Consider the following 13,163-nt stretch of genomic DNA (forward strand, 5'->3'; position numbering starts at 1 on the left):
TAACGTGTGAGAAAGAATAATGCTAACGTGTAATAAAAAAAAATTATGCTAGCGTGTGATTAAAAAAAATAATGCTAACGTGTGAGAAAGAATAATGCTAATGTGTGATAAAAAATAATGCTAACGTGTGAGAAAGAATAACGCCAACGTGTGATAAAAAATAATGCTAACGTGTGATAAAGAATAATGCTAACGTGTGATAAAAAAATAATGCTAACGTGTGAGAAAGTCTAATGCTAATGTGTGATAATAAATAATGCTAGCGTGTGATAAAAAAATAATGCTAACGTGTGAGAAAGAATAATGCTAATGTGTGATTAAAAATAATGCTAACATGTGAGAAAGAAAAATGCTAATGTGTGATAAAAAATAATGCAAACGTGTGATAAAGAATAATGCTAACGTATGACGAAGAACAATGCTAAAGTGTAATAAAAAAATAATGCTAACGTGTGAGAAAGAATAATGCTAGCGTGTGATAAAAAATAATGCTAATGTATGATGAAGAATAATGTTGACGTGTGATGAAGAATAATGCCAACGTGTAATGAAGGAGATTAGCATGTAAAAACTGAAATATTCCTTTTAGTTCATAGTAAAGTTACACAGTCAGATTGTGTTGATGTTGATGTCAGACTAAATCCAAGTGACAGCACATAAAATGCTGCAGGCTCTCTTGTGTTCTTCTGAGAGGAAAACAAGAAGTGATTCTCTCAGGTTTACTTCTGGTTGTCTACTTCTTTTTGTTTGGTTCTTCTTTGGTTCTGGTTGTTTACTTATTTTTTGTTTGGTTCTTGTTTGGTTCTGGTTGTCTACTTCTTTTTGTTTGGTTCTGGTTGTTTTGTTCCAGTTGTCTACCTCTTTTTGTTTGGTTGTAGTTTGGTTCTGGTTGTCTACTTCTTTTTGTTTGGTTCTGGTTGTTTGCTTATTTTTTTTTTGGTTCTGGTTGTTTTGTTCCGATTGTCTACCTCTTTTTGTTTGGTTGTAGTTTAGTTCTGGTTGTCTACTTCTTTTTGTTTGGTTCTGGTTGTGTACTTATTTTATTTATTTTTTTGTTCCAGTTGTCTACTTCTTTTTGTTTGGTTCCAGTTTGGTTCTGGTTGTTTACTTTTTGTTTGGTTGTAGTTTTGTTCTTGTTTACTTCTTTTTGTTTGGTTCTTGTTTGATTCATGTTGTTTGGTTTTTGTTTGGTTCCGGTTGTTTACTTATTTTTATTTGGTTCTTGTTTGGTTCTGGTTGTCTACTTTTTTTTGTTCGGTACTTGTTTGGTTTTTGTTTAGTTCTTGTTTGGTTCTTGTTGTCTACTTCTTTTTGTTTGGTTCCAGTTTGGTTCTGGTTGTCTACTTTTTGTCTGGTTATCTACTTTTTGTTTGGTTCTAGTTTTGTTGTTGTTGTTGTCTTCTTTTTGTTTGGTTCTTGTTTGATTCTGGTTGTTTGGTTCTGGTTGTCTACTTTTTGTTTGGTACTTGGTTGGTTCTGCTTGTTTGGTTTCTGTTTGGTTCTGATTATTTACTTATTGTTTGGTTTTGGTTGTCTTATTTTCGTTTGGTTCTTGTTGTGTGGTTTTTGTTTAGTTCTTGTTTGGTTCTTGTTGTCTACTTCTTTTTGTTTGGTTCCAGTTTGGTTCTGGTTGTCTACTTTTTGTCTGGTTATCTACTTTTAGTTTAGTTCTAGTTTTGTTGTTGTTGTTGTCTTCTTTTTGTTTGGTTCTTGTTTGATTCTGGTTGTTTGGTTCTGGTTGTCTACTTTTTGTTTGGTACTTGGTTGGTTCTGCTTGTTTGGTTTCTGTTTGGTTCTGATTATTTACTTATTGTTTGGTTTTGGTTGTCTTATTTTCGTTTGGTTATTGTTGTGTGGTTTTTGTTTGATTCTGGTTTGTTTATTTCTTTTTGTGTGGGTTCTTGTTGTCTACTTCATTTTGTTTGGTTCTGGTTGTCTACTTTTTGTTTGATCCTAGTTTTGTTCTTGTTGTCTACTTTTTTGTTTGGTTATGGTTGTTCGGTTATGGTTGTCTACTTTTTGTTTGGTTCTAGTTTTGTTCTTGTTGTCTACTTCTTTTTGTTTGGTTATGGTTGTTTGGATTTCTTTGGTTCAGGTTGTTTACCTATTTTTGTTTGGTTCTGGTCTTTTGATTTTTATTTGGTTCTTGTTTGGTTTTTGTTCGGTTCTGCTTGTTTACCTATTTTTGTTTGGTTCTTATTGTGTACTTATTGTTTGGTTCTGGTTGTTTACTTATTTTTGTTCGGTTCTTGTTTTGTTTCTGGTTGTCGATAAATAAATCCAACTTTATTTATATAGCCCTTAATCACAAGTGTCTCAGAGGGCTGCATAACGACATCCTTGGCTCAGATCCCACATCAAGGCAAGAAAACATTTAACCCAATGGGATACAATGAGAAACCTTGGAGGGGACTGCAGATGTGGGGACCCCCCAACCTCCTGGGCGACCGGTGCAATGGACCTCGAGAGGATCTAGCATAATAGTGTGGGAATCCAGTCCATAGTGGGGCCAGCAGATCATCTTGAGTGGAGACAAGTCAGCAGCGCAGAGACGTCCCCAACTGACGTCCCCACCCCGGGTCCTGACTTTGAACAGCTAGCGTCTGTGGTCACCTAACCTCTCCACGTAGAAAAGGGCAGCAGAGCAGAAAAGAAACGGCAGATCAACTGGTCTAAAACGGGGGTCTGTTTAAAGGCCAGTCTGTAGAAATTAGTTTTAGAATGGGACTTAAATGCTTCTACTGTGGTAGCATCTCTAACTGTTACCTGTTGAACATTCCAGAGTACTGAAGCCCGAAGTGGCGATGACCAAGAAGAACGCGGAATTGGAATATAATTACAACACTTTATGTACATATTTATGTACCTATTTATATAATATTTACATATTTATATAATATGTAACTACAAGCTCCATTCACAGACAGAGTCCCATTGCGTTTATGACCGGTCGAGCGGGTCAAAAGCCGGGAAAAAAAAAATATATATATATATATATATTTTTTATTTTTTATATTTGTGGCGGCCGTAATTCTTTCGTGGTGGGCCGCCACAAATAAATAAAAGTGTGAGAAACCCTGGTATACATGTATATAGGTATACACAGTATAGGCGTAATATGATTAATCTTTCTTGTTCTTGTCAGAAGTCCAGCAGCCACATTTGGTACCAGCTGTATTTTTTTAATGCTGGACATAGGGAGACATGAAAATATGACCTTACAGTAATGGAGATGAGATGTAACGAACGCATGAATAATGATCTCAGCATATACACTTATTAAATAGGTGTGTACTTGTTTGGTTGTCAAATGTTAAGGTGGTATTATTAAATAGGAGTCTGTGTATAGCAGGGCCGATAATCAGCATTTCCATTTGTTTGTTTTTTGTTTGGTTCTGATTGTCTACTTCTTTTTCTTTTGTTCTTGTTGAGTTCTGGTTGTCCAATTATTTTGTTTGGTTCTGGTTGTCTACTTTCTTTTGTTTGGTTCTTTTTTGGTTCTGATTGTGTACTTTTTGTTTGGTTCTGGTTGTTTACTTATTTTTTTTTGTGTTGTTCTTTGGTTCTGGTTGTCTACTTACTTTTGTTTGATTCTTGTTTGGTTCTGGTTGTTTATTTGTGTTTGGTTCTTCTTTGGTTCTGGTTGTCTACTTATTTTGGTTTGGTTCTGGTTGTTTATTTGTGTTTGGTTCTTCTTTGGTTCTGGTTGTCTACTTATTTTGGTTTGGTTCTGGTTGTTTTTTTTGTTTGTTTTTTCGTTTTTGTTTGGTTATTGTTTGGTTATGATTGTTTACTTATTCTGTTGTGTTCTTCTTTGGTTCTGGTTGTCTACTTATTTTTGTTTGATTCTTGTTTGGTTTTGGTTGTTTGGTTTTTGTTTAATTCTGGTTGTTACTTATTTATGTTTGGTTGTTGTTTAGTTCTTGTTGTCTATTTCTTTTTGTTTAGTTTTTGTTGATTACTTGTTTTGTTTGGGGCAATTGGAGGATTAACACTCAGTTCTAAAAATGGAATCAGTTGTAGAAGCACACTTTTACGCACTTATCAACTTGATGATGGATGGATAAAAAAAATGGACGGTTAAATATTGGTGATGGATGGATGGATAATGTAAATTTTGGATAAATATGAATGATATATAAATAAATAAAAATCTTCTCTTTTCTAAAATCTTTAAACCACACCACAGTGCATTTGCTTGACACACCTGGACCTCTGAGACGGGCGGTGCTATTAATGTGTCACAATTGGGAAAATAAAAATGAGGATTCAGATTGATGATGTGAGCGTGGACAAACCATTGTCTGGTCCACAGACAGACACACAGAGACACACACACACGCACGCACCCGCACACACAGTTGCATAATAGATGAAGACCATCATTTGTCCCCTGATATTAGCCAGGTAATGAGTGTCCGGTGATAAATAGATAATCACATCTGCCTGTTTGGTTCATTTCCTGTCAGACATGCACGACCATCTGGGCACACGTACCCACACACAAACACACACGCAGAAAAGATGATATAAAGAACGTTTTCACAATAATCTTCAATAATGACGACTAAATAAAATATTGTTCCCAGGAAGTCACCATGCATGAATACATGCTATCAACACAGCTTTGCTTCTTTTTACACTTGAAAACAAAACGCCAATGGGCGCAGACGAAGCATTGTGTGCGTGTGCACGATTCGCTGTGCATGAGTGCGTCGCCCGGGTAAAGTTTTACTTCGCGAACGGAGATGTCACACAAAGTCACCGTCCACATCAGCCAGCCAAGCGAAGAGGTCAGAGGTCACAGCAGCAGCCACGCCAAGCTGGTGACGCCACGCCAACGCTTAGCGCCGCTTTTCATCCACGGAGAGCAAATCATCTCTTTGCTGTAATTGATGATGTCGTCACGGTGTCATTAAATAGATAGCCAATCAGTGCAACATGCAAATGAGGCCCAACAGAAACAGGAAGAGGACAAAGAAGACGGACGCCAACAGCTATTAGTGCTATTGATTTAGTAAGACATCTGTGTGTGTGTGTGTGTGTGTGTATTGGCCGGGGGAGGGGACAAGAAAAGGGGGGATGGTTCCATATGTCACCAGTCACAACACGCACACACACACACACACACACACACATCCATGTAGCTATAACACACATTTACAACAAAATGTTTTACTTGATTGTAACAATTAATTCCATCTTTTTGATCGTGATCAATGATGTCATCGCCATTTGGAACAATATGAACTTTAAAAGCGATCATATTGGCAAACATGTGACTTGATGGGCTGACCGTCAGCTGATCAGCCTTTTATGCTTCTGATTGTCCTAACGCAGGGGTCACCAACCTTTTTGAAACCAAGAGCTACTTCTTGGGTACTGATTAATGCGAAGGGCTACCAGTTTGATACAAACTTAAATAAATTGCCAGAAATAGCCAATTTGCTCAATTTAACTTTAATAAATACATCTATATATATATGTTTAAAAAATGGGTATTTCTGTCTGTCATTCCGTTGTACATTTTTTTTCTTTTAACGGAAGTATTTTTTGTAGAGAATAAATGATGAAAAAACACTTAATTGAACGGTTTAAATTAGGAGAAAACAGAAAAAAATGAAAATTAAATTTTGAATCATAGTCTATCTTCTAATTCGATTCTTTAAAATTCAAAATTCAACCGACAAAAAGAAGAGAAAAAGTAGCTAATTCGCATCTTTTTGAAAAAATTTAAAAAAATAATTTATGGAACATCATTAGTACATTTTCCTGATTAAGACTAATTTTATAATTTTGATGACATGTTTAAAATAGGTTAAAATCCAATCTGCACTTTGTTAGAATATATAACAAATTGGACCAAACTATATTTCTAACAAAGACAAATCATTATTTCTTCTACATTTTCCAGAATTTTTTTTTTTTAAAGAAATTCAAAAGACTTTGAAATACGATTTAAATTAGATTGTATGGATTTTCTAGATTTACCAGAATAATTTTTTGGAATTTTAATCATAATAAGTTTGAAGAAATATTTCACAAATATTCTTCGTCGAAAAAACAGAAGCTATAATGAAACATTTAATTAAAATAATAATAAAAACAATAAATTTACTTGAACATTAATTTAAATTGTCAGGAAAGAAGAGGACGGAATTTAAAAGGTAAAAGGGTATATGTGTTTAAAAATCCTGAAATAATTTTTAAGGTTGTATTTTTTCTCTAAAATTGTCTTTCTGAAAGTTATAAGAAGCAAAGTAAAAAATAATAAATGAATTTATTCAAACAAGTGAAGACCAAGTCTTTCAAAATATTTTCTTGGATTTTCAAATTCTATTTGAGTTTTGCCTCTCTTAGAATTAAAAATGTCGAGCAAAGCGAGACCAGCTGGCTAGTAAATAAATACAATTTAAAAAATAGAGGCAGCTCACTGGTAAGTGCTGCTATTTGAGCTATTTTTAGAACAGGCCAGCGGGCTACTCATCTGGTCCTTACGGGCGACCTGGTGCCCGGGGGCACTACCTTGGTGACCCTGTCCTAACGGCTGCATTTGACCTTTGCAGGTAGAAATATGTGCACTTGTAGTAATATCTGTGTACATGTAGACTTAGCCCGTGTATGTGCCTTGCCACACACACACGCACACACACACACACACACACACACACACAACACACAAACTAAGCCATCGAGGTCAATTGGAGCTTCTATTATAAACTGACACAGATCAACACACAGATTAGAGTGTGTGTACGTGTGTGTGTGTGTGTGTGTGTGTGTGTGCGCGCAGAGACACTTGCTGACACCACATCAGTCATTGAACAATAACGCAAACACACACACTTTCGCTAGTTAGTCATAATGACATCACGCTGATGTCTGCAGCTGATAAACAACAGGGGGCGGAGCATAGCCCCCAACAGACACACATTTACGACGTGAGAACGTTGACTATGACAACTAATCAATAATCAACACAAACGCCTTCCAGATCGGCTGATTGATTGATCTCTCTCACTCTCTCTCTCTCTCTCTCACACACACATACACACACACACACACACACACACACGCACACACACACACACACACACACACACACACATTACCTGTAGTGTAACGTGTGCTTCCTGTTGACCATAAATGGAGAAGAGGCTGCAGGGAAATGACAGGCTACAGTAATTAGGGGAAAGGAATGACAAATAAACACATAATGTATTCACGTGTGTTTGTGTGCAATTCGAAGTATGTCCTTTACACACACTCACATGAAGGCATCTTCTGGTCTGCACTTCAATTTGTGACGTCACTCCCCTTCTAGCGGCACACACAGGTACTGCAGGCAGAGTCCGCGCTTTTTATTGTGTCATAATACACTATATTGCCAAAAGTATTTGGCCACCTGCCTTGACTCACATATGAACTTGAAGTGCCATCCCATTCCTAACCCATAAGGTTCAATATGATGTCGGCCCACTTTCTGCAGCTATTACAGCTACAACTATTCTGGGAAGGCTGTCCACAAGGTTGCAGAGTGTGTTAATAGGAATGTTCAACCATTCTTCCAAAAGCGCATTAGTGAGGTCACACACTGATGTTGGTCGAGAAGGCCTGACTCGCAGTCATCCCAAAGGTGTTCTATCGGGTTAAGGTCAGGACTCTGTGCAGGCCAGTCAAGTTCATCCATACCAGACGCTGTCATCCATGTCTTTATGGACCTTGCTTTGTGCATTGGTCCACTCATTTTGGAAGAGGAAGGGGCCCGTTCCAAACTGTTCCCACATGGTTGGGAGCATGGAATTGTCCAAAGTGTTTTAGTATCCTGAAGCATTCAAAGTTCCTTTCACTGGAACCAAGTGACCAAGTCCAACTCCTGAAAAAAAACCCTAATCCATAATTCTTCCTCCACCAAATTTAACACTCGTCACAATGCAGTCCGAGATGTAGCATTCTCCTGTCAACCTCCAAACCCAGACTCATCCATTAGATTGACAGATGGAAAAGCATGATTCATCAATCCAAAGAAGACGTCTTTACTGCTCTACAGTCCAGTGGCGACATGTGTGACACCACTGCATCCCGCGCTTTGCATTGGACTTGGGGATGTATGGCTTAGATCCAGCTGCTCGGCCACGGAAACCCATTTTAATGAAGCTCTCTGCGTTCTGTACGTGGGCTATTTGGAAAGTCACATGAAGTTTGGAGCTCTGTAGCAACTGACTGTGCAGAAAGTCTTTGCACTATGCGCTTCAGCATCCACTGACCCCCCCTCTAGTCAGTTTACGTGGCCTACCACTTTGTGCCTCAGTTGCTGTTGTTCCCAAACTCTTCCATTTTCTTATAATAAAGCCGACAGTTGACTTTAGAATATTTAGGAGCCAGGAAATTTCACGACTGGATTTGTTGCACAGGTGGCATCCTATGACAGTTCCACGCTGGAAATCACTGAGCTCCTGAGAGCGGCCCATTCTTCCACAAATGTCTCCATGCCTAAGTGCTTGATTTTATACACCTGTGGCCGGGCCAAGTGATTAGGACACCTGATTGTCATCATTTGGATGGGTGACCAAACAGTTTTGGCAATATAGTTTATGTTCGATTTCATAAAAGAACATGTCTGACTTTGGTCTGCTCCTCAGGAGGAGGACATGCCCGAGGAGGTGAACATCGATCACCTTCTGGACCTGAAGACGGACGGCGAGAGGATGCAAAGACTGCAGGTACAATGAACCAAACCAGCTGCAATGATCAACACATGGGTAAATGAACACATCATCATCAGTCTTGATGTGTGTGTGTTCCTTTTCCAGGAGATCCTTCAGTTGTGTAACAACAACACGGAGGTAAAAACATCCCAGCATGCATCACTTTTAAAACACCTTTAAAAGTGTGTGTTTGTGTGTGTGTGTGTCAGGTGTTTATCAGCGAGCTGTTGGTGAAACTTCACGGCTTACAGAAGCAAGAGGAGCTCCACAACGACGGCATCGACCTTCCGCAGCTACACATCTACCCCGCCCGCGCCGGATCATCCGACAGGGAGGTGCTGCACTGACAAAGCAAGCGTACCCGCTGCCTTTAAATGCCCCTTCCTTCCCCCACTACCCTTGCAGCATATCTAAGGAGAGAAATGTGTGTCTTTTTATGCTACCAAACAAAACATTTTTAAACTTAAAAATACATTTGAAAAATAACAATTCAAAGAAAATATACTTTTTTTTAAGCTAATATTGTAGCCATACACTTTGTTATTTAACTATTAGCATGGTTACATTAATGTGCTGAGTTTTTTACTGAGTCATATAACTTGGTACTTTAAATATACTGTTAGCATGCTAACTTTTTTTTAGCTTATTTCTCAGGCATATACACCTTAGTCATTAAACTTGGACTGTGGCACATGCTAACTGTTAGCATGCTCACTTTTTTTTTTTTTTTTTTAGCCTATTTTGCAGTCGCCCCCCTCAAAGTTATAACTTGGTACTTGACACACGCTAAGGTTAACATGCTTACCTTTTTAGCCTATTTTGCCAGCGTACACCTCAGTCGTATAACTTGGCATGTGACACATGCAAATTGTTTGCGCGCTAACGTTAGCACGTTCGCTTTTTTAAGCTAAATTTGCGTCCTTATGCCTCAGTTATGTTAGAAGCCTTTTTTGGGGACAGTAACCACCAGCCCTAGTATTTGCTTATTTCCCTCCAAACATGTTTAGGGCAAGACCAATAAAAAGTCTGTGTACATATTGTTCAGAGAAGGCTCCGCCCACAAAATTGAAGAGGAGTTGAAAGCAAAATATTTTTTGTGACAAAAAAAATTTTTTCATTGATTTATTTTTTGTCAAATCTTGTTTTGTTTGGTTGCATAACGAGGCAGTAATTTCTCTCCATACACCCTCCAGTCAGGGAGGGAACAGACTGGAAAGCAAACATGCCGAAAAGAAGTGTGACGGTCTTTTTCCAAAGGTGCTGAATGTCCACCTCAGCAATAACGGGAAACAAACACACCTGAAACGACCCTATCACAAGCACCATCACACACACACACATTCTTGTATTTCTTACCTTTTTGAGACATGCGAAAAACACCTACCTCTTTAGGACCAACCTTTCTAGATGTATAAAGATGTGTATTTACAACATCAATCAATACATAGAAACTATGAAAATATTAAAAAGGTAAGCGTTTAGCTTTTTTGATTGTAATCATTCTTTACTTTGTTATTACAGCATGTCTCCATATACACATTTTTTTTATTTTTGTATTCATTTTGGCCAAAGGGGGCGCATTTCAATTTCTTATACACACTTGTTATTTCATACGTTGACCAGAGGGGTAACTATTTTAAAAGCGACACACAGTCAAGTTGAAAAATCTCTCCTTTTTTGGAACCACCCGGCTTTTGAATGATTTCACCATCAGGGGTGCAAATGAGACATTCTCTATTACAGTGGTTCTCAAATGGGGGTACGCGTACCCCTGGGGGTACTTGAAGGTATGCCAAGGGGTACGTGAGATTTTTTTTTAAATATTCTAAAAATAACAACAATTCAAAAATCCTTTATAAATATATTTATTGAATAATACTTCAACAAAATATGAATGTAAGTTCATAAACTGTGAAAAGAAATGCAACAATGCAATATTCAGTGTTGACAGCTAGATTTTTGTGGACATGTTCCATAAATATTGATGTTAAAGATATGTTTACAAATAAGTTCATGAATCCAGATGGATCTCTTTTACAATCCCCAGAGAGGGCACTTTAAGTTGATGATTACTTCTATGTGTAGAAATCTTTATTTATAATTGAATCACTTTTTTATTTTTCAACAAGATTTTAGTTATTTTTATAAATATTTTTTCCTAATAGTTCAAGAAAGACCACTACAAATGAGCAATATTTTGCACTGGTTATACAATTTAATAAATCATAAACTGATGACATAGTGCTGTATTTTACTTCTTTATCTCTTTTTTTCAACCAAAAATGCTTCGCTCTGATTAGGGGGTACTTGAATTAAAAAAATGTTCACAGGAGGTACATCACTGAAAAAAGGTTGAGAACCACTGCTTTATTAGATGCAATGTTATTAGGATTATGATTTATGTCATAACTTGTTCATCGGTCCTCATGTGGAAGGAGCTTTTCCTTGTTGATGTCTCAAGAAGGGTAGAAATACAAGAAGACACACGCACACACGGATGTGTGACAGATCAAATGTGTGATTCTAGTCAGTGGAAGTGGTAACATCTGTGCTTTTTCCATTCCTGCTGGTTTCACTCACATGTTGCTAGTGCAAACACACAGGTCACCACACTGACCTTCACAACAGCGCCACAGTGTGTGTTCGTGAAGAAACAAGCACTTCCTGGATGACACATTCCATCCTCAAGCCTTGTTTACAGTACCATGATGCACCTGTTTTAATCTCTTTTGGCCTTTACTTTTGTTCTCATCTTCTTTCTTAAAATGTTTGTACATGGTTTTAAATTAAACACAAATGTCCAAAAGCAATGTTTCTAATGACTCTACAACTCAACTGCCCACATGTGGCCTTTTACGTCACCCAACACCGCCCCCTGCTGGTGTAGGACTATACTGCGGTCCAAGTGTCATACAGTCATTAACAAGACAGGTCTATCAATACATTTTATTTCATCTTCATACATATTATTGATCAGAGACAAACTAATAATCAATACTCTGGGGACATTCAAATCAAATTATAAAGTCAAACAGGACATACAAGTGAAGGGAATTTAAAAAAATTGTATGCTCCAATTTCTTAAACTTCCGTCTTAGACCAAAATATCAAACATGTAATGTTTTCTTTTTTAAATTTTTGACCATTTTAGAAGCCTTTTATCAGATAATGTCCCAGATTTATCCATCCATCCATTTTCTACCGCTTATTCCCTTTGGGGTCGCGGGGGGCGCTGGTGCCTATCTCAGCTACAATCGGGCGGAAGGCGGCGTAAACCCTGGACAAATCGCCACCTCATCACAGGGCCAACACAGATAGACAGACAACATTCACACTCACATTCACACACTACGGCCAATTTAGTGTTGCCAATCAACCTATCCCCAGGTGCATGTCTTTGGAAGTGGGAGGAAGCCGGAGTACCCGGAGGGAACCCACGCATTCACGGGGAGAACATGCAAACTCCACACAAAAAGATCCCGAGCCTGGGATTGAACCCAGGACTACTCAGGACCTTCGTATTGTGAGGCAGACGCACTAACCCCTCTGTCACCGTGAAGCCGTCCCAGATTTAAATGAATAAAATAAGTATTGTTATGCAAATGTTACTAAATTGTGTCCTGAGAAAGACACTTCACCCTTGCTCCTGATGGGTGCTGGTTAGCGCCTTGCATGGCAGCTCCCTCCATCAGTGTGTGAATGTGTGTGTGAATGGGTAAATGTGGAAGTAGTGTCAAAGCGTTTTGAGTACCTTGAAGGTAGAAAAGCGCTATACAAGTACAACCCATTTATCATTATCATTATTTGATGAAAATAGCGACATTATTCGCTGGCAATCATTTTAATGTAAAACTAAACAACTAGTTTCACCCTTTGTTTACAGACCCAAAACAAAACACGAATCACAAATATTTGTTATAATTTTAAATTCTGTGCACAACTGGATAAAGGGCATATGAACTTATTTTCTGCATATCCATTTTGGGCACCAAGTTTATACGGAAGTAGTTTCCCGGGGATTTAGGTTTACAGGTAAACAAACGTAGAAGAAAACAGGAGGACTGGTGGAGTCTAAATCAAGTTGAGCATTTGGCATTCATTTTTTTTCGCCTTGCCAAGCATGAAAAATATGCATTTTTTAAATCCAGATTTAACTGTTATATCTGGTAAAACGTTGTATGGAACAAGACGTCATGTTGCGTTGCCATCTCCCTATAAGTAGATGCAAATAAACGTCTTTATAGCGGCCACGTTTTTAGATTTCCTTTACCAGATATTCATCTACATGTGATTCAAAATGTCTCTAATTATATTGTGCGACTAACAATGCCTTAGCTACCTGCTGCCATCCAGTGGAACATTATTTAACTGCACTCAAAGGCACAAGCGGTCAACTGACTTCTTATTTGCGGTAACTGAGCGTTTTTTTTTTTTACCAGTTCCATGAAATGGTCC

The 13,163-nt window shown here is 38.0% G+C and overlaps 1 protein-coding gene across 2 annotated transcripts in view; it reads left to right on the top strand.

The window, feature by feature from the left end:
• Positions 1-11,514, top strand: part of LOC133536937 (protein phosphatase 1 regulatory subunit 14A-like) — a 17,491-nt gene extending 5,977 nt beyond the window's left edge. For both annotated transcript variants that reach the window (XM_061877672.1, XM_061877673.1), the window contains exons 3-5: positions 8,643-8,723; positions 8,814-8,846; positions 8,918-11,514. In XM_061877672.1, the coding sequence (XP_061733656.1) occupies positions 8,643-8,723; positions 8,814-8,846; positions 8,918-9,055 (252 nt within the window). In that variant the 3' untranslated portion in view covers positions 9,056-11,514. The remainder of the gene's footprint in view (positions 1-8,642; positions 8,724-8,813; positions 8,847-8,917) is intronic.
• Positions 11,515-13,163: the final 1,649 nt, after the last annotated feature.

Source organism: Nerophis ophidion, linkage group LG18, assembly GCF_033978795.1.
Source record: "Nerophis ophidion isolate RoL-2023_Sa linkage group LG18, RoL_Noph_v1.0, whole genome shotgun sequence".
Lineage (NCBI taxonomy): Eukaryota > Metazoa > Chordata > Actinopteri > Syngnathiformes > Syngnathidae > Nerophis > Nerophis ophidion.